The sequence below is a fragment of the Zootermopsis nevadensis genome, unplaced genomic scaffold (genome assembly GCF_977971745.1).
Source record: "Zootermopsis nevadensis isolate Lab colony 2312 unplaced genomic scaffold, Znev_1.0 Znev_ptg000029l, whole genome shotgun sequence".
Lineage (NCBI taxonomy): Eukaryota > Metazoa > Arthropoda > Insecta > Blattodea > Termopsidae > Zootermopsis > Zootermopsis nevadensis.
The window spans coordinates 8,755,935-8,776,902 of NW_028259161.1; the positions used below are offsets into that span (position 1 = coordinate 8,755,935).

Genomic DNA, 20,968 nt, shown 5'->3' on the forward strand with positions numbered 1-20,968 from the left:
GAATCAGTTACGCCATACGTACATTTCATAACCATAATATTTGCAATCGCAGTGAACCATATTGAGAATGAAGTATGGCTCCCTTCCGTCCGCTTTAAAATTACTCTTTTGTCGGATATTTTCTTCCGAATTCGGTACAAAGCTATTTCATTACAGTAACATGTAATGATTCTGTATAGAAATAGTAAATTAGCCTCAAGTTTTTCCTTCACCCTGTGCAGATAATTGTGCAGTCACACCCTTCACGTGAATTTAATTACCTCTCCCTGGAGAGACATCTACGACGCATATCGAACAGCTGATACGTATTCTACATTACTTGAGGGCTTTATATTTTAGGGCGGGGTAAGGGTACAACAGGAGGCGGATTGCGGCACAAGCACAAGTGTGATGCATTATTCATACGTGCCGTAGAATTAAAGGCGAATTCTGATTCAGCAAATGTTTAGTCACGGTTTTACATTCAGAACTTACGTCACGTCACTTACATTGTGACTTTGGTTTCTAGTTGGTATCTTACGATCTCTATGGCGAATGCAGCAATGAAAGATCGCATCATTCCGAAAGCAGCCAAGTGCCAGTAACTTTGGACCGGGGGTAGATAATGTGTTATTTGGGTACGGCTATCGCAAAGTGCATTGGGCGTAACAGATGAGTGTGGGTCAGCGTTTAACAGCCTTAACTATTCCGAGCTTTGGATACATTCTCCTGCTAGTAGTTATAAAACTATCATTTACGTAATTAATACTTATTAATGATAAAGAATTGAATTTGGCATATTTTTCGCATGAATTTAACGTGTATGTCTGTCGGTCCTTTCGCTTCGAAGTTACGTGTTGTAACATACTCGTGACATGTATTTTCAATTTAGTATTACGTGGGGAAGGTCTGCGTCGAAAGACGTCACACACGACTTTGTTGTTAACTTATGCCAATCTTACGTAACGTTTACTTAATTTCGGGCTGAAATCGAATTTTATCATTTTTTTTCAAAACGACTTATAGCACAGAAGATTGTACACTACAAACTATATTTTTTATTAACATCTTCATATGACTTATTTGAAATTTTATTAGCTTTTAGAATGTTAACGTCATTCGAGATAAATTTCTGACAGTGCAGTGCTATCCTTATACTGTAATTAACTTCAAAATTATAATTTTATATTTCAAATAAACTAATATAAAAATTAATGACGTAACAATCGATAAAATCGGATGTGAAATTATTTATCCCACTGCAGTTCAAACTTTACAATATTTTAGTAAATATTCACAGCGCATACCTAATTACCGCTTAAAATATTCTACTTGAAAAATTAAGTTTATTCAAATTCAATGGGAAACATGAATTAACCTCTTAGTGGCGATCTGTAACCGCTTTAAAGAAAATGACACTTATGGTGTCAGTTTCCGATACATTTTCTTCCTTCTCAGTGTTCTTATTCTTACTCTCTCATACTACTGAAGTGTTAAAAAGTAGAGTTGGAAAGTTTAAAACCCTTTACGTCACCATCATAATCGTTTTCATCATAAATTCGTCGTCAAAGCTTAGACCACGTGTTGACTCGTTAAAAAATTTATTCAATAATTGTTCAAAACCCGTGTTCGCGAAGTCGGCTGGATCGCCGGGAAGTGTTTTGTTGACATAAGCTACTTCTGTCACAAAAAGCATGTAAACATGTGCGTAGCTCTGATAGAGCTTGTACTAAAAAAAATATGTTAACAAAGCTATTTAATTAAAGCGACATTATGCGGCCTTAGTCAATGGACGTGTTCATATGCATGGCACAATTTAGCAAAAACCATCTATTTAATGGATAGTGGCTTAAACCAGTCACATACGTATAGTCAGAGCAAAACGAAGACTTTTTTAAACAATTGATAGCTCGTATTCATGAAAATAGTTGTTACGAGGAGGAGATTGATTGACTGTGTTTGGAAAAGGGGCCCTGAGAAGAATATTTTGATTTTAACAGGGAACGAGTAACAGGAATATGGAGAAAATTGTATAACGCTGAACTTCGTAACGTGTCAATTTCTATTATTACGATTATCAAATCAAGGAGAATGAGGTTATGTAGCGCACATGAGAGATGGAGGATGCATGCGAAGTTTCAGCTGGAAAACATGAAAGAAGTTAACACTAGGAGACCTAGAAATTTATTACAGGATATCAAAAGAATTCTAAATAGATTGTAAGGATGTTTACTAGATACCGAGTTCTCTTTCACGGTCCTAATTGCGGGCATTTGTGAACTTAATGAACTTTCGGGTCCCATTAAGGGCGGGGTAATTTCTAGACTGTCTTTGAGACCATTAAATTCCTTCAGATATTCTTAAAGATTTGCTTTAATTAATCTCCCATACGGACTTCGATCACTAGTGTTATTGGAAGTGGGTAGCTTTCAACAAAACACAGTTAATAAATGAACAAGATTGACAAGCAATGGACATTTACATACAGATTTTTATGAGTTGTGAATAATAAGACATTGAACCGTATTCATATAAACTTGACGTATCGTATGAAACACTCATAAAATAAAAGTTATTTTACGCATTTCGTAAATGAACAGAATCGCTGGTTAGGAGGACAATTTAAGGAAGGTGCTTGGGGAAGTTCCAGTCGATATCTTGAAATTCGTTTAATTCTTACAATTACGTTTCACTCATTAGATCGTAATTTTCCAGTTAAGTGGGCCGATTCATTTTTTCTGCCGCTCGTGACAGACTGTCGAATCGGGGTGGGAAGGGCGTAGTTCCTTCCAGAGTTTCCAGGCTATTAGATAAGTCAGTCAATAATTTCCGACGGATCGCACATATAAAGGAAATATTTTTCTCCTTTCATTGCTTAATACGACATTAAGACCCGATTACTCATAATATTTTCTTGTGTCCTATTATTTGCTTCTAGCGTATAATATACAATTAATTAAACTCTTCATCCCCGGGTATTATAAATATGATACGACGTTGCTACTTCTAATTTTGAGGGTATATGTTACAATGATCTTTAATGTGTAACCTTTTCTATTTCTGTCACTTGTTTATTTAGCTTAACATGTTGCATTAAAACTGTTGCAACAAGATCATTGTCATCTGTGATGTAGTCTCGTAGAAACTAAGTCCTACTGCCTCCATCATCAACGACTTGACGATGGATGCAGTAAGCGCCTTTGAATAGTCGGCTGTTTTCTATGAGAAGAGGCAACATCCTTAAGGAAGGTGATCTTCATAGTGCCACCGTGAGAAACTGATATTTTACTCAGCTACACCAATTTCCAGCATATGCCATGCCGTTCCTACAAAATGCGAAGATAAATGGATAGACGCCTTTTTAAAATACGTAGGGATATTATTCGGGAAGGAAATGCTTGAAGTTATCAGATATATGAATGGCGGAGAAGAATAAGAAATAATCTGGATTGCTTTCTGACACATTTTTAATCATAAGATCAGCGAATGAATAGGAAAATTACAAACTACGCACTTTAACGACTTCGTGGTAGTAATATGATGGACATATTCTTTAAATGTTTTATAACCTTCAACCCGACGTCAAATACAAAAATATTTGCTTTCGTTGTGTTATTACAGCTTGAACTTGAATCTCATTCTTTTGTTTTTCCCCATTTAATTCGCGTCATCATCATCAATATTTTGTTGAAAGATTATGTTGATGATTACTGTCGGATGTTTATTTACCTTTCGCACTGCACTGTGTTTGTTATTTACTGATGCACTTAAATATTATCCACTTGCTCTTTTTTCAAATTCGTATCAATCGATCTCCGGTTCGATACCATACTAAATACATCATCGGTATTTTAGAGAAAAATCAGATAATATGATTTCGCCGAGGTTTTAATTTGCTTGAAATTTACTTCTTGATATCCGAATTCACGGTTTGTTATGACATTCAAAGATAATAAAAACGCCAGAAATGTCTACCGTATTGCGAGAATTTCACAATTGAATTCTCTGTTCGTAGAATTCAAATCAGTAACCGTATCAGTTTTGAGGACGCACTACAAAGTGAAACATCTAGTGGTCAGTGTAGTTGTTATAAAGAAGTTACTGCCTTATAGTCGAATCCTCACAAACAAGATTAAGAAGCCATGTCTTCTGAAAGAGGTAAACACTCTGAACTACGCGATTCAAAGCATAGAAGAAAGAGGCACACAATGGGATATAAGAGGAAGAATTTAATTCTGGGGTTGCAGTATAGACTATCCAAAAATACTTTACTTTCAAAGTCATTCTGTTCAGGTAAATTTCTCCAGCTTCTTCGTATTCAGATTCCGCAATGTTTGGAAACTATATACTCCACATCCAATAACGAAACTCTTCATGCGTCAGCCATGTTTGCTCTTGAAGTGTATTACGTTCCCAACGTTCTTTGTGACTTCCACATGGGATACCTTCCAAGAACAAATGTGTTTAGTTTCTGATCGGTTCTCATAAGACCTTTGATAAACTGCAGCGTTACTCATGTCTGAAAGCCACAGATACATTTGTTTTATTAAATCCAGGAACAGATAGCTACGTAGGAAGTGGTTATTATGCATAAATGATTCTCTACAGTATTTTTAGATTATTTAAAATTAATAAGTAAGATGTACGAGTTTAGGTTCTAACCGCGAATAAGAATGAAACTGTCTTTTGGGATGTTTTGGCCTGCGGTTTCGTATCAATTGACCACCGATTCTTCAGAGATTCTTGCTGCTTCCGATGATGGAGAAAGTACAGATTTAACAGTTACAATAATTAGGAGTTTAAGTATATTTAAGTGTTAGTAACTTCATTTTAACGCCCAAATTAACCGCCACGGTGGTCTAGCGGTTGTAGTACTGGGGTCCCGGGTTCGATTCCCGGCGGTGCTCAGATTTACAACTTGTGTTGGGCAAGACCGTGGTCCAGGCATTACGGAGTTTTCCTCCGGGGTTTCCCCGGTTTCTCCGTGGCATCCCAACAATTACGCCACTTTCATGGTCATTTCGCAAAAAGGGGGTCACAGCAGGAGCGTTAAATGTCGCGGTCCCGATCGTGAATCCTGCTAACCACCAATGCACACCATGCTGAATGGTGTGTACTGGATACGAAACAAAAGCGCCCAAAATATAATATTGTAGTCAACTAAATTTAATTTTTTATTATTAACCTTGTTTTAACGAGTTAACACAAAAATTAGATTTCGTCGTGCCTTAATAGTTTTAAATTTTCTCCATTAATTGTCAAATTTGAAACTTGTTGTTTCCAACGACAAACGTAATCTATGCAGTGTTAGTTTAGACCTCACGGTGCTAATTGATTTTGCTTTCTTTTTTTCTTTTTTCTTTTTTGGGTTTTTTACTACGCTGTTGAAAAGTCTATTTCCCATTTTTCTTATACAGAAGAAACAAAACCTTAATTCTGACATACATCTGTGTGAGATGAATTGAAAAATTTAGTGTACAGTTTTTCATACATATTTCCAAGAGAGAGTTTCATTTATAATCACTCAGCTCATCGTTGTATGTTTGGACTTGATGTGCTGTATTTCCGGGAATATTTCAGCTTTGATGTTTGCTCCTTTCGTGCAAGTTTAGTAAAGTGCTGCATAGGAATTTCTCTTTGTTGTCTTATTGTTTGCCGTGTCCAGTAACTTTATTTTAAAAGAATCACTAGGAATCTGTTTACCTTAAAGGGATTTTGAAACTGAATTAGTTTCTGACCACGGCATTCACGATATTTCTGTTAGATTGAAAATCAACCGAGCTGTATTTTCATCCCTAGTGTTAGCAAAGGAGAATTTATATTAGTTGTGTAGAACGTCTTTAGTACAGAAGTAAATAATCACTAAGAATGTACTATATACGAATTTAGCCTTATTCTATTTAAAGGTAAATTTGTGGAAAGGTAAGGAGTAGGTTTAACAAAAACTTTTTCGTACAGGCTTATGTGCTTAACGTAACCTTCGTAATTGCTAATAATCATGCAGGTGACACACTTATCCTTCGTCATGCTTATTTACTAATATTGTTTTGTACGTACTGAGTGTTATGACCCTGCTTTCAGCTTGCGTAATACTACGATTAGCGCATAGTAAATCTTTTAGTCTGTACCCACGAAACTTTGTCCGTATTCATATTTGAGTATTAAGACTCACAGTGTTTGTTTATAACGTGCATGATAATCACACGTAAATTTTATTTAAACCTTTGTTTCTTGCTTTATGTTAAAAATTACCAGATAATAACGAAAATGTAAATCTTTAAATTCGTGGAATATGAAGTAAGGGGTATAATAGGTAGGAAACCCAACCTAGTTTTAATACAGAAATGTGAATTAAGTTATTGTTATCGCATGTACGTAACATTCTAATTAACTGTGGTTTTCTACATTAGATCTTCTTTTTCGTTTGTTATGACTTCATAGTTTTTAACATCTACCCGAAATAGAACATGTACGAGAGAGAGTTCATTCGCTTTTAAAGTATTCATCACTCCTTAACCCATTGTCTCATTCCCCTTCATTAGCTTAATTCAATTTCACACAAAAGGCCATTTTTGTCATATCTCTCTTTCTTCTTAATTTTAATCTTGTTTCATTTCTTGGAGACAAAAAATGGTTTTCCTCTCGAGGGGATTTTTTGGGCATTGCGAAACTTTTTTTATGTAACTCGCAGACGGACGGACACACAGTCTCACTCTCTGCTATAGTTAAACGCAACATTGTTTTCAAGTATTTCATAGCAATATTTTGTTGTTTTCTTCCATTGTGTCCCTTCTCCCTTTCTTTTACCGGTATTTTGTTCTCTTCTGCTCTTCTGCCTAAGACTTGTACTTATATTCATTCTTATTTTGGAGATTATTTTCTTTCCCTGTATCATCCAAATCACTTTTATTTGTAAGAATTATTTTGTACTTTTTATAACTCCTCATCTTCTTCTATCCGATGTTGAAAAATGAGACAGGCGCCTCAAACTAGGAATGCAAAACAGTCGGAAATTACTAAGTTACAAGGAAAGCTACCACAGGCCAGCTGCAATGCTTCTAACATTACGGAATCATGAAATATGTTTTATTAAAGAGCTCAGAGACAGCGCATTTAGTGGATATAAACTCTCTTCTTCATTCTTTCCCCCCCCCCCTTGAAATGCATACTGAATACCCTTTTCTTCTGCAAGATAAATCCCACCAACTGCAAAATGTGAACAAGTAAGTAGATAAGGAGAGATCTTGCTACTAACGTTTATAAAGCTGAGTAGTATTTGTAGTGTTTGGTTTAGAAGTAGAGCCGAGCGAAAGCTTACTGACGTTTCAGCTTGTGATTCTCTGATTGCCGCTCTTAACTAAGTTTAAAAGTTGATAGTTACTCGGCTGTTAAGAAATGTTGCTGATTTTGTGGAACGCTAAGGTTCATTACCGTTTTCAAAGTAACCCCCCCCCCCCCTGGTTCGTATCGTGAGTCATTTCGGTGCAACACACCCCTTTACGCCTCATTTCCTTAAGTTCCTGTATATTATTTTACAATTGACGAAAATATTCTAAGCGATCTCTGTCTTTGATATTTGCATTTAAAATTCTCTTTGCATTTCTAATTTCTGCCATGCGCGATTCTTGTTCTTATGTAAATTAAAACTGGGACAAGTCTTTGAAGTTCTGTCTGTAGTATAATAATATTATTTTGAAAACTTGTGTTGAAATCCTAACCCAGGTTTCTTCATTATATTTACTTCAACACTGAATAATCGGTCGTTAAATAATCGCTGTTTTAAAAGTTGTTCAAACGATTTAGCAATATTATATTTGGGGATTTAAGTGCTATGACCAGCGTTTGTTTTTATTGAGTGCCAAGTAAGTAAAACTGGCTCCAAATTTACTGAGTAATTACCGTGAAAATTTCCAAAATTTGTTAGTCATTTTATGACTCCTTTATGAATATTCTTGAGTACAATCTGTTGTTCTTAGTTTTGTATTATTCTACGAATATTAAATAATTAATTTGTGATATGCGTGTGAATTTGTATTTGCGTTTTAACGTGTGATGATATCTTACGAATTTATTTTTGCAATGTCTAAATAAAGCAATTAATTTTGAGCCGGAATATTGTACTTCCACGAAACGTAAAGAAATATTCCCTAGTTGAAAAGTTTGTCTGTCAGTTGTAGACAGTGAAAGTAAAATATTAGTCATTAGTAATTCCCAGCATTCATAGCTGCATTTGTTCTTATTTACACAGAATGTCCATGAAGTCTGGAATCAGTGTAAAAAATATTTTATTAAGATAGTTACAATAAAATAGTGAGAACATATGGTTAAAATGGCAACTGTCAAGTTCAAAGCAATTGTGAACGATAACGAATTGTTATTTGAAGGTTTTCCAAAATGTCAGCAGCTGTCTGTACGATTCTGATTTTTAGTTGTTATAATTATGTTATTTTTACGTAATAAACTTTCTACGTAATTTTGTCATACAGCAAAATCTATCGTATTCAAATCGGACAATCTCGGGTCCCTTTCTGTGCACAAAGGACTTTGTGAGAAATGTTTTAAAACAGAATAAGTCTACATTTACTCTTGACGTTATGGAGATTCTGTATTTTCAAATAATACTTACAACGTAATCTACGTAGTGTCATTCATGTATTCAGTCTAATTAATATAACAGCGGTTGAGATGTTTGTGAAATGGAGACATGTCTGTCAGTGTTGTTGGATGGTCATGTGTTTCACAAACAGCAAGTCAAAGTTTTGGAAGGTGGGGTATAAAGGACCAGGATTCGCAAGACATTTGCTCGCAGCTGCAGCTGGAAAGTTTGCAGACAATATGGCGCGACTGGATGGCGTCCCTTCAACATCGCCAACTCAGACATTACGAACTATGTGTAGAAAATAAACAGCAGGTTGCTTCATTGCAGGTCTCTCATACCTATTCTGCCGAACTTTCATGAACACGGCGCAGATGAATCGTTTCCTTATGTTTAACTACGACTTTGGATCCTCGGTGGCCTTGTACCTATAGTTTCAGAGACGAAATACTCTCCTCAGAGCTTGACTTGTATACGTAACATGTCTTTTGTATGTAAGATTTGAGGTTTTCACAGCGGTGAGTATGAAGATTTTTGTCTTCTGGGTTGTTGCGCTATGTAGTCTGGTATTCATCGCCCTGATGACGGAGACGTTGGTTAACATCGACCAGACTACACAGCGCATCAACCCAGAAGACAGAAATCTTCATGTCTTTTGTAACGTATAAAATGAGGTTTCTCGTTAATATCGTATAAAAACGTCGGATAATTTGGTATGCTTGCAAGGAAATTTTATTAGCTCTAGTATAAAAGTGTTTTTATTGGTTACAGAAAATAAGCTGAAAACATACACATGACAGACTATTCTTGTGCCTTTATTGGCTTGTGCTTGTTATCAGCTCCATACCGGTTATTCCACGAGCCGCTGCCGGTTGGATGCGTAATCATTCCGGCCCAGAAATTCTTTTTTATATTATTATATTCTTGTCTCGGAATGATTTCGAAAAATACCACTGCTTTCCTCTTCTCTTAACGACATTCTGTTAAGCGGCTAAGTGATGAGGAAAGCGAACACTGAATTTTATGTCATTCGTTGAACCGCTAAGCAAAGGTAAGATGTATTAAAAAGTCCACAGCTCTGGAAAGACGAACATGTTTAATACCATTCCTTATTTTGTTTGTCCTCCTGCTATGTTTTTAGTTGCAAATCTACACTGTGTGTAATGTGACGTATCGTCGGTTTTAATACAATACCATTGAACTTATAAGAAATTTAAAGAAATTTGTTTAGATATGCTTGTAATACTTGTAGGCCTATTTGTGATTTATTAATCATTCTGCACAGCAACAGGCGACAGGTGAATCACGATATCATACTGTCTAATAATGTCAGCGAATTAAATAATAGTTGAATGCCACATATTCTATAACCTGCATAATCGTAATGGTTGTTTGTTCTTCAATAGCCATATTACTATATACTATTGAGTGCTACACACAGAATGGTTCATTTTATGATGCAATGAACCACTACAAACAACCCACTTCATAGCGATAAGCGATACGTATAAGCAGCATGTATCGCGTATTGCCTGATGCTTGTTGCTATTTGAGTCGGTGTTCGTACTCTCATAAACAACAGCGTAACTACGGATAATCTTGTTCCAGTTGTACCCACGTGCAAGGATGATCGAGAGGAATTGCTGGGCGCCTTAAAACACGAGACGTTGACACTGAGGTGTGAGGTAGACGCCAATCCACACCTTGTGACGTTCCATTGGACGTTTAACAACTCCGGCGACCTGGCAGAAGTGTCCCCGTCTCGCTTCACGAGTGTTGGTTCAGTGTCGCGTCTCAATTACACACCCGTGACCGATATGGATTACGGCACCCTGGCCTGTTGGGGTTCCAACGCGGTCGGCCACCAACGGTCGCCGTGCATCTTTCAGGTAGTGGCCGCAGGTAACTTGCAAGGCTACAGAATTTACCCTCACCCTCCCCGTCAACGCACTTCACTATCAGCTATTTGTGGAATTGCATAAAATAAAGTTTACTAAGAAACGAAAGAACGTGTTGAACGCCTAATTTGCTTTGAGTTTCCTGATAAAATAGGCATGGATAGTGACGAATATTTCTTTAATAATTTGTTGTTAATTTAGGAGCACTCTGCATTTCAATTAGCGTTCAGTTGCTTCATAAAAGCTTGACACTGTGAAAGCGTCTCTTCGCTGTAATGATATCCTGGGGCACGAATGTTTATATGTTGTTTACATCACGTCAGGATTTAAAAGCTTGCAGTCATACACATCTTGCCTGTGGCGATTAAATGTAACCACTAATACCTTCGATACCGTTTTCACAGCATGTAACATGCACCAGGGATAAAAATTGCACTTGTCTCTGAACTGGAAACGTTCGAAAGTGTGTTAATGTAAACGACAACAAATCAGCATACATCTAGTGTGCTGTCTTACATGAATCATGTAGAGGGTGGAATGCTTAGATCAAGAACAGGAGATAGAACAGCACACATTTCGGGGGGAAATTACACAAAGAAGAAAAATTTCAGTACGTCACTAAGCCTTTTTCGGCACAAAAACTGTAATACCTTCACAGGCATCAACCATCCAGCGACCTTTGATTGAATCTTATTTTATTTAACAGTGTGTGTGTTATCTTCTTCTGGCGCAGTGTCAGTTTGCTTCGTTGATGAGATTTTAACGTGAAATTAAAACTATTAAAGTGTGCGCTTAGATTTTTCGTCATCTTTTATTAAGACGATAAAATCGATGACTCTGAGAAAAGCGGGTTATGTAGCACGCAATGGAGATGAGAACATCTTAATCAGATAATCTGGAAGGAAGAGCTCGCAGAGTCGTAGATGTGAGGAAAATATTAAATTAGAACTGAAAAAATGAACTATAGGGCAAAGACTGGATTGATCATGTTCAAGACAGTGTTTGATGGCGTTATTTTGTGAATACACTGATGTGCTTCGGATCTCGTATAAGATTGGGGTATTTCTTGAATGGCTAAAAAATTGCCAGTTTTTGCACAGGAATAAATAAAGACTTCTGTTTATATTTTACTGGCTCTTAAACTGTGTTTGCTGACACATGACATACAACAGCTTACGTAAGACAAAATTTGCAGTACAACTGACATCTTTTATGTCCAGGTGTACTGATTTTGAATCTAAATTACTTTGATTTATATGTAAATTATTTGCACTGATTCCGTTATATCCTATCATAAAATGAGGAACGAAACGAAATTAATAGAAATGCTTCTATTTTAATATTTTTTTAAATATTTTCCGTCAAATCACAATTTTAATAAGATAATAAAATATTTAAAATATCATTTCACGTTCCGCATCGAATGATCGATTTACAAATTGGAACGTCTCTTACGACATGTTTCGGTTATATTTAACCGTCCTCAGGTATAAATTAGATTGGTAAATTTAAAACTCGAATTACAATCATTTACAATGTTATGCAGTTTATTGAAATGTTCTTATCAGATTACTCTTATATATTAGAACGAAGGTATTGTTTTTTATATTGCGTGGTTCATCTGATGTTTAATATTAGTCTGTAAAGCAATGATTTAAATAAAACATTAATAAATATGGAGTAATATAGAAAACAAAATGATAGAAGTAAATAAATAGTAGAATGTATAAGTAAAATAAAATTAAATTAATTTAATAAAACATACCGGTGATAAGTTGATAGAGACATGACGTGTCTGGCGGAAGACATCTAGAAGTATTACTGTGTCGGGTCGAGGTTTAATACTGAATTGCGGTTGCTCGTGGAGTGCGTAGGTGAAAGGAGGTTGTTATGGTTGGGGTCAAGGATCTGGAGGGCATTGAAGATGGGGTTATTAAGAAAAATATTGTTGTCGTTTAGGGAAAGGTTTTGTTTATATGTTTGTTGTATGTAATATGTCTTTATTGTATCTCTATGTCTTTTGTTACGTACTATTTTTAGAATGTCCTTAGTTTGTGTAATTGTATTGTATGAGTGTCCTGTGTTTAGAATATGCTTTGCGTATGCAGAATTTTCTTTATTGTGTTTTATGGCAGCTATATGTTCTTTATATCTTTGTGTAAAGGTGCGTCCAGTTTGTCCTATATAAGTTAATTGGCAATCTTTACATTTTAATCTGTATATACCTGGAAGGTTATATTGATTATTAATATCTATTGATGGTTTTTGTTTGAGGATGTTTTTTATTGTATTGTTTGTTTTGAAGGCAATTTTTATTTTGTTTCAAAAATAACAAAAATATTCAAATAAAACAAAAATTATACACACTTCGAACCGGTAAAAATATAAAATTGGAGAGAAAGCAACAAACGAGGGGAGAAAGAAGACAAGAATGTTATATAAAAAAGGAATATGTGGGAAATGATTAATGTTACAGATGAGCAAGGAAAGAATAAATTTTAATTGGCCGTTATGAAGTAAATCTAAAAATATTTATTTATTTTCGCTGCATAAATTTTTTGTCAAATCTGACTGATATTTGTAAGATCACGGTAGAGACATCTTGATTTTACGCGATGGTGTCCCATTGCCTGAATAACTTTTTAATTTACAGATTTAGAACACTGAGAGATCCGTATTCTGTGTTATATGCCGTTAAATCTTCCACTGACTATTTTTTTTTTTTACATTTTTCTTTTATTTATTGACGATTATATTTGACCTATTTTATTTTATTTTATTTAGTGTTCTGTCTGACGACAGATCCATATGAACAGGATCCTTCCATCCTTTTCTCGGACTGGGACCTGTTCATATACGTTCTTGGCAGATGATCCAGAAGTGGTTTGCCATTGCCTTCTTCTGTGTGTGAATGGAGTAATTGTTGGGATGCCACGGAGGAAAACTCCGTGTTGCCTAGACCACGGCCTTGCCCAACACAAGTTATAAATTCGGGCACCGCTGGGAATCGAACCCGAGACCCCAGGATTACAAGGCCAGCGTTCTAACCGCTAGACCACCGTGGCTTGCATTTGACCTATATGGACATAAAATTCAACTTACGCAGAGATTTCTTTCCCCACCTAACTCCGAATAAGAAATTCGTTTTAAATCCTTTGATTAGTTTTGAAAGTGAAACATTAAGATAAAATGAAATGTTTATAATATGTACACATTTTTTTTTTGAACATTATACAACGTTTCTCGTTACAAGCGGTTCAGCGGACGGACAGTAATTAATCACGGATTACACAGATCCTTCACAAATGAATTTTGCCATGTGCAGCGCCTGAACATTTAAAACGTAGCAACAGTACCACAAGTGTTTGTATCAGTTCACTTCGAGGTCATCACAATGACGCTTTACACTTCATACCCTATAAGTTTGCTTTCACCCCCGTGTAATTCTGTGAGCGAGTCTGGATTTTCAGCGATCGTGCGTATTATACGACTAGAAATTCTTTTGGATTTCCGGCGCACAATACCTTGACAGAGACAGAAAACCAGAAAACTGCAATCAGTTTGAAGATGTGAGTATATTAGAAGTACGGTTAATTTCGTTTATGTATGGTGTTGTTGTTAACTAACTAGCTAACTAACCAACCAACTCTACTGAGCAGAGTTCTTCATCAGAAACTGTTTTGACTACGTGGCAATTATAAACAAATAAAATATAACAAAAATGTAAATCTTTCACTCCTCTGAAAAGATAACGTAATACCCCGTGTGCTGATCTGTGAGTCTGTAGTTTCATTTCACATATCTTGTGAACAATAAGTTTGGAAGACGGTATAAAAAGAAGGAAGTTGAGAGAAGCAAAGAGCATGAGAAAGAATGGAAACATCACTATAGGAACAAACCTTACGATAATATACGATGTTCATCCTCTCGCTTATAAAAAAGGAAGGGTCGCAGACAACGTCCGCCCTTCCACGTTATTTCCCGTCTCTTATTTTTCGAAATAATAAATTGTACACGTGTAACGACATTCATTTTAAAATTTGTTTCTTTCATCTTACTCAAAGCTTTAGAAATCTAACAAAGACATCATTTTAAAAAAAGATACTATGCACTTAATAATCTTAATATAATTTTTAGAGCAACGTTACTACCAAAAAAATTCACAATTCCAAGTTTATTTGACCTGTTCGAAGTCCTTATATAAAAGCAACGTGTAAATAATTCCAGCTTTCTGCAGTGGAACTTCGTGATTACTAAAGCACTCAGTTTGCTTGGAATTAATTGTTAGCAATCCCATCTCGTATTCCGGATGTTTATAGTTTGAAATGATGTTAGAAGACGGGTAGTATCTTAAATTAGGCCACGACAGATTCCTACCATATCATTTCCTAGTTATCCTGTCATTGGACGTTATATAGTTTCAGCTACTGATAGCGTCGTTAAATAATCATGATTTAATTATTCTCACTGGGTTCACCCTATTTTCGTCTCACAGAATTAATATTATGTGAGACTCAGATAAAAGACTTCCCTACTCTGAAATGAAATGGAGAACGGTCTCGTTTTCACAAACTACGCTTTGTAGCTGAAGTTTTAAGCTTTTGAACTAGAGTTAGTATTTAATGGCCCTGTTATTCTGATTCAGGAACAAACACACTTATCTACTCATGATACAGTTTTGTACATGCAAAGGGCGTAACGCAGGAGATCTGATCGGCCGACAGCGAGTGTCCACTCCCTGCCCAAGTTCCTGGTTGGTCCGTCCGCTCTGCTCTTTGCTGCCGATGATCCACTAGTTGATTAAATTTTGTACCATTTCCTGGAATCCCTTACGTAATTTGAACTAAAATAAAAGTATTTGTAAAATTTCTTCACATATTTCGTTAATTTACGTTGTTCCGTGTACCCTCTCTGCCGTTGATTAGTTCTATCAGCTGTTTAGGTGAAAGGTTAAATTCAACCGTGGTTTATTCTCATCTTCTTAACATCCCAAACAACCCAACATTCTTTGAGTGACAGAGTTATTAGCTTTCGCATTTGACAATCCTACTTAAGAACACGGACGTTGTTCGTACCTGATCCCACGGTATTAAACGGCAATCACTTTTGGTTGAAAATACCAAGTCTGCGGTAAAGCTTTTGAGTCAAAATGTTACCTACTACGGGATTAGACTTCCTTCTCATCTGTCTGGAAAAAAAAATGTATACGCAGGTGGAATGGAGATGAAGTGCATCTCATAGGCATGAACCATAGAAGGAAGAAAATGTATAAACAGAACCACTGTCTTTAACAGAGCCACCTAACGGTTGACGTCATCTCAGGCTTCATGATAATGACTTTAATGTAAAGAGATATTTAGTTTTTATTTATTATTATGAAAATTGTTTATTCTATGGGCGGTGAAGGCGAGTTTAAGTACCCGAGAAAATAGCTCTGAGAAGTGTGGTGTTCAGCTAGGATACTATCATTTAATTGTCGATACTTTAAAACGTTTTGAATCTTTAGCTTCTGATGTCAGTGTTTTTCTATATCTGACTTTGGAGCTTCATCCTGTCATAATGACTTCATTCATCCTGGTAAGAAGTGACGACATGAAAGCCCACATCGTCTTGTGTCTATTCTCCCACGCCCGGTTTTGTGAAATTGTTGTTAGTGAATGTAGAACTTGTGTTATTTCAACTTTTTATGCGTGAAGTACTTAGAGTCGATTATTGTTGGGCCAGGAATATGCGTCAGTAAGCACCACCTGGCGTTTCTGAATCGGTGGCAGTTTGAATTAGCTCCAAGAGACTTCATTGTTTCCTAAGTGTCTTCGTACAATATCAGTTATTGAAATGGTTATTTCTCGCGTGTTCTGATGTATTACACACATCTAAATCCTATACTGTGTATTTTAGGCTCTTCGTTAAATCTTTCTAAGATGAAATGTTGCACGTCGCAATAAATGTACGTAACGTTCTTATAGCTGGGATAGTATTTTTCTGTAGCGTAACGTCATAGTCTTGCGTCAGACTGAAGACAGAGTTTGAAAATGTGTTTAACACGAGCTTACAGGAGTCAACATTTGTGAGGAGTTTCGTGACACAAACGTAAAGATAGCTTGAAATGTATTTAATTATCACGACTTAATTTTTTACATAATTTGTTATCGCCAATACGGCACGCAAGGCCGTAACACGAAGTGTTTACAATACAAACATTACAGTGAATATTTACCAGCGTAATTTGGAATAGATATACACATAATTGCAAGGAAATTCTAACTATCCTACAGCTGAACGTGAAGGTACAACACCCGTAAAACTTAGTGCGTGCGATTGAAACAAGATCCCGAGCCAGTTCCGTTCAACTTTCAACTTCACAACTTTTTTGTTTCGAGCTTCAACTTAATGTTACCCTCCCATCTCTCTGTCGGTCCCCGATTCAAATCACGGCCTGAAGACCGGCTATCCTAACAGAGGTTTTTCGTGGTTTTCCTCGGTCCCTCCTGGAAAATGCCGGGATAGTACCTTAAATTAGGCCTCGACCGCCTAATTCCACAACCTTTGAATATGATCGTCTTATTCGGCGGTGTATAGTCTGAGCTACCGGGGTTCGATCCAGACGGGGGCAGAGGATCTTTCCAGACCGACTCTGGGTTCCACCCCGCCTCCTGTCCAACGGGTACCGGGATCCTTTCCCGGGGATAAAGTGTGGACGGGGCTTAACGCTGACCACTCACACCCATCTAGTGCTGTTAAGGCGGAATAATCACTTCTTATTCTGAAAATCACGAAAACCGTAAGTACACGTTGTGGAGACGAATATGCAGTTACTTATTGTTAAAATAAGTTGTTATCACTGTGTTTTAGATTATAAGTCGGGATCTTCTGATAAGAGTTCGGTTCCCTCAGAACTGTTCTTGGATTTACTCGATTATATTGAATATGAAGGTAAATATGGAATCTGGAGCTGGAGTTTCTCCCTTGTTGACCCTCTACGGCCCGATATTTCTTTCGTGATTCAAAGATTTCTAGAGGAGCTTAAATCGAGTTCATCGCCCATAGATTTGACTCAGCGATCATCCGACAGTATCCAAACTTTTACCTGATCGTAACAGTTTGGAGCGACTCAAATGCTCATGCAGGCGAAGAGCATTCGAACTGAGCCCTCCTCTTATTTCCACTAGAATACACTGATGTGGCTATGCCATGTTAATTCTGTACATATATGTAGTTTACTTTCATTCTTTGATGTGCACTTCACTAATTATTAGCATTTATTATTCCATTACCATTCGGAATGGATGGTACTCTATTAACTTCCATGTTCATTTGTAATTAATACAGCTTTTCATTTCAACCGAAATTCCTCCCCCTTTTTTACGTCGGTGCGAAATTTGGTTTCACACTCTGATACGAAAAAGTACACACACATGAATTTTTGTGTGTTTGTGACTTTGAAAACAATGATCTGAAAATGTTATGTGAGTGAAAGGTACAATAACACGGAAATGGTAAAATTTGCGCAAGGTTACTTTTGTATTTCATTGTAGTAAATACAGAAAAATGGTCAGGACATTTCAGGCCGTTAGATAAACATGTTCATACTCACCCGTGGAGCTAAGCGAGAGATTAAATACAAGAATATTAATTAACGCAGCTATTAAACGTAACACTGAATGAAGCCTTAACACAGGCTTCACAATACAACTTCTGTTTACACGAAATCATCTTGTTCGTTTTATATTAGAAAATTACTTAAATTTTTAGTGATGACCACATTTAGAATTAATCGTGGTTACAAATCTGATAACAAAACTTTTTGAAATTATACTTATTTTATTGTTAATTTTCAAAGATAGACGAAGTTTAATTTCCAACACAAAATTAGCAATTATAAGTTCGGGCTGATATAGTTTACAGTGCTGTAGAATCATCCATTTTGCCACTGATGATATGTAATTTTGAATGATAACATTTTTAGAGGTCAATTACTGACAGTTATTCTTATACGATGTGGCCTATTGAACAAATTTCAGAGATAACTGTCACTAAGGATCAAAATCTAACATTTTCTACACCAGTGGCTAAGACGTGCTTCGTAAAACACTGTGTATTGTATATATAGGAGAAAATGAAGTTGTGTTTTAAGTTAAGTGTTCATTGAGTTTTTGAGGAGGTCATTATAATGACCACTGACATGCGAGACAATGAACACATACTGCTACCAGTGTTTCTTCCCAGGACGTCCGTTTCCGCTGATCAACTGCTCAGTAGTGAACCAGACTTCGGACTCGCTGCACGTCGAATGCCTTGAGAGCTTTGACGGCGGCCTACCTCAGAGCTTCCTGATGGAGCTGCTGGAACTTCCTAGTCTAAGACCGCGGTACAACGTGACGGTGGCCCGCGGACCACCTGTGTTTGATATTTACGGGATGGAACCTGGAGCAAGTTACCAGGTCAACCTCTACGCTGTGAACGCCAAGGGACGAAGTGAGTCGTACATAATTGAAGCTGTGACCTTCAAAGGTGTCGCAAAATTTACAGGTAAGAAGATGCACTTGTATAAATGTTACGTTAGGTCGGTATTACAGATCATTGTTATCCCGCGATGATCAACGTTCTTTGTCGATACATTTGCTTATTTTTCAGAGTAACTCATGTTTTCAGGAATTAGTTGATGCCAGATTTTAAATTATTTCTGGTAATTTTAATTAATTTATTATCAACTTGAGTATAAAAACACGAGGTATTAAAATTATTTTGATTTGTATTACTAACATTTCTCTGTAAGGTATAACATGACTTACGCTTGTAGATATTTTATTGTTACATGATAATTCTCTCGTTATTTATTCCCTTGACACATTGATATCGCCATACGTGTTATGCGGGCTTATAAACGAAAACTGTGTGATAAATCAAGGATAAATTTTGTGAGATAAATACTACCAAAATAAAAGCTTATACGCCTCGCACTTATAGCTTCATATTAGTGCAATTAATTAATTAATTAATTAATTAAACTTGGTCTTACGTGTTGAGAGAAAACACATTTCCTTACAGAGTCTTGTCCTAAATCAAGGTATTCCTAGTTACCGCGGGGTTGTGGCTTACTTTAGATGCCGCTGGCTTTGTGGTCAGCCAGGCAACAGAACGGGCCTCGATGTGATGATATTTCCATCACGCCTCACATGCGACCTGTTCCAATGTAAACGTTCTAACTAGGCACTTCTCATTACCTTCGTATGAATATTTTATCAGCTGTTGCTTAGCGGTTAGCATATTACATTAGTTGACCTCCAGTGTCTACAATGTTGCTGCAGGCCCTAGAGAGCTTTTTGACTCCGGTTTTATCAAGGACCTTAAAATAACTTCTCCTAATGTCACAGAAAATTTGCGTGGTAAACGGTTTAGAGCATTAAATTGCGTAATTTAATTTTAAGACATTTATTTTCCGGCCCCGCACAAAATTTTAAATCCTGTGATAACATATTTAGTTCTTGTCACATCGTTTTATTTAGGCCTAGTTTATGTAATGCTGCTGTCGTATGTTCTAATTCTTTTCAGCACGTCATTCGAGTTAAACGATGGATAATTTATGAAATAATTTTTAATTTTATTTATTTGTACATTAAATATTCTTTGTGGGGGGACCTTGGTTAAAAACACAATTTAAGTACGTTTTAACGTAAACCTGCCAGACGTTTCAGCAACTACAGGAAACACGCTTAATTGGTTGTAGGTTGAACAATAAAAAAGAATTACATTTCTCACGGAAATAAATCCGGGACCAGTTTTCACGACTCGTTTCCTGAAATTCTCGCTGTCAAGAACATTAAGCCACGGTGGAATAAGTCTCATCTCCAGTACAACTAATTCAACCAATTTCCTTTTTAGGCACTGTAGCTGTTTTTATGCTTAGAATGAGACGTCTGCCTCCTCCGTTAACTCTTTACGTACCAGATCATTCTGTAATTTGGTATTCAGAAGACGCTGTAGTTTAAACTTGAAGCTCTTATTTTTTATTTGCCTCGAAAGATTTTGATGGTTTCTTGAAGGGGTGTGGGTGGTGAGTGTAAAGAGTTGAAGGTGTGGGGGAAAAATTGCTTTCGAGAGAACAAGAAAAGTTGTGTTCTGTGTGTTGAGTATCCGGAACTTCAAGGATAGTTGTTGTGTATGAGAGATTGGAAGGTTGAGGAGTGAGGGGATGAATTTCTTGTTAGTAGTGGTTGTGGTGGTTTGTATCATGATCCACGAGCATCCTGTTTTAGTAGGTCTATCCATCCTGCTTCCCTTTTCCCATAGTAGCTAGAGACGAGTGTTGTTATGGAGCATGACTTATCCAAATCGCGGGAAAAGGCATTCAAACGTGGTGACACAGTGAATTATACATGAGCCGTGGCTAAAATATGGAGATGAGAATCGACACTGTATAAGTAAAAAAGGAGGATGGAAAATGGAGAAAGAAGAAATATAGAGAGAAAAACATGGGAGTATCAACGAGTCAAAG

General features: G+C 36.5%; 1 protein-coding gene across 3 annotated transcripts in view; it reads left to right on the forward strand.

Annotated features, from left to right (window-relative positions):
• side-IV (sidestep IV transmembrane protein) overlaps positions 1 to 20,968 on the forward strand; it is a 446,858-nt gene that overhangs the window by 418,645 nt on the left and 7,245 nt on the right. For all 3 annotated transcript variants that reach the window (XM_087358210.1, XM_087358211.1, XM_087358209.1), the window contains 2 exons: positions 10,184 to 10,477; positions 18,700 to 19,002. In XM_087358210.1, coding sequence (XP_087214336.1) covers positions 10,184 to 10,477; positions 18,700 to 19,002 — 597 coding nt within the window. The remainder of the gene's footprint in view (positions 1 to 10,183; positions 10,478 to 18,699; positions 19,003 to 20,968) is intronic.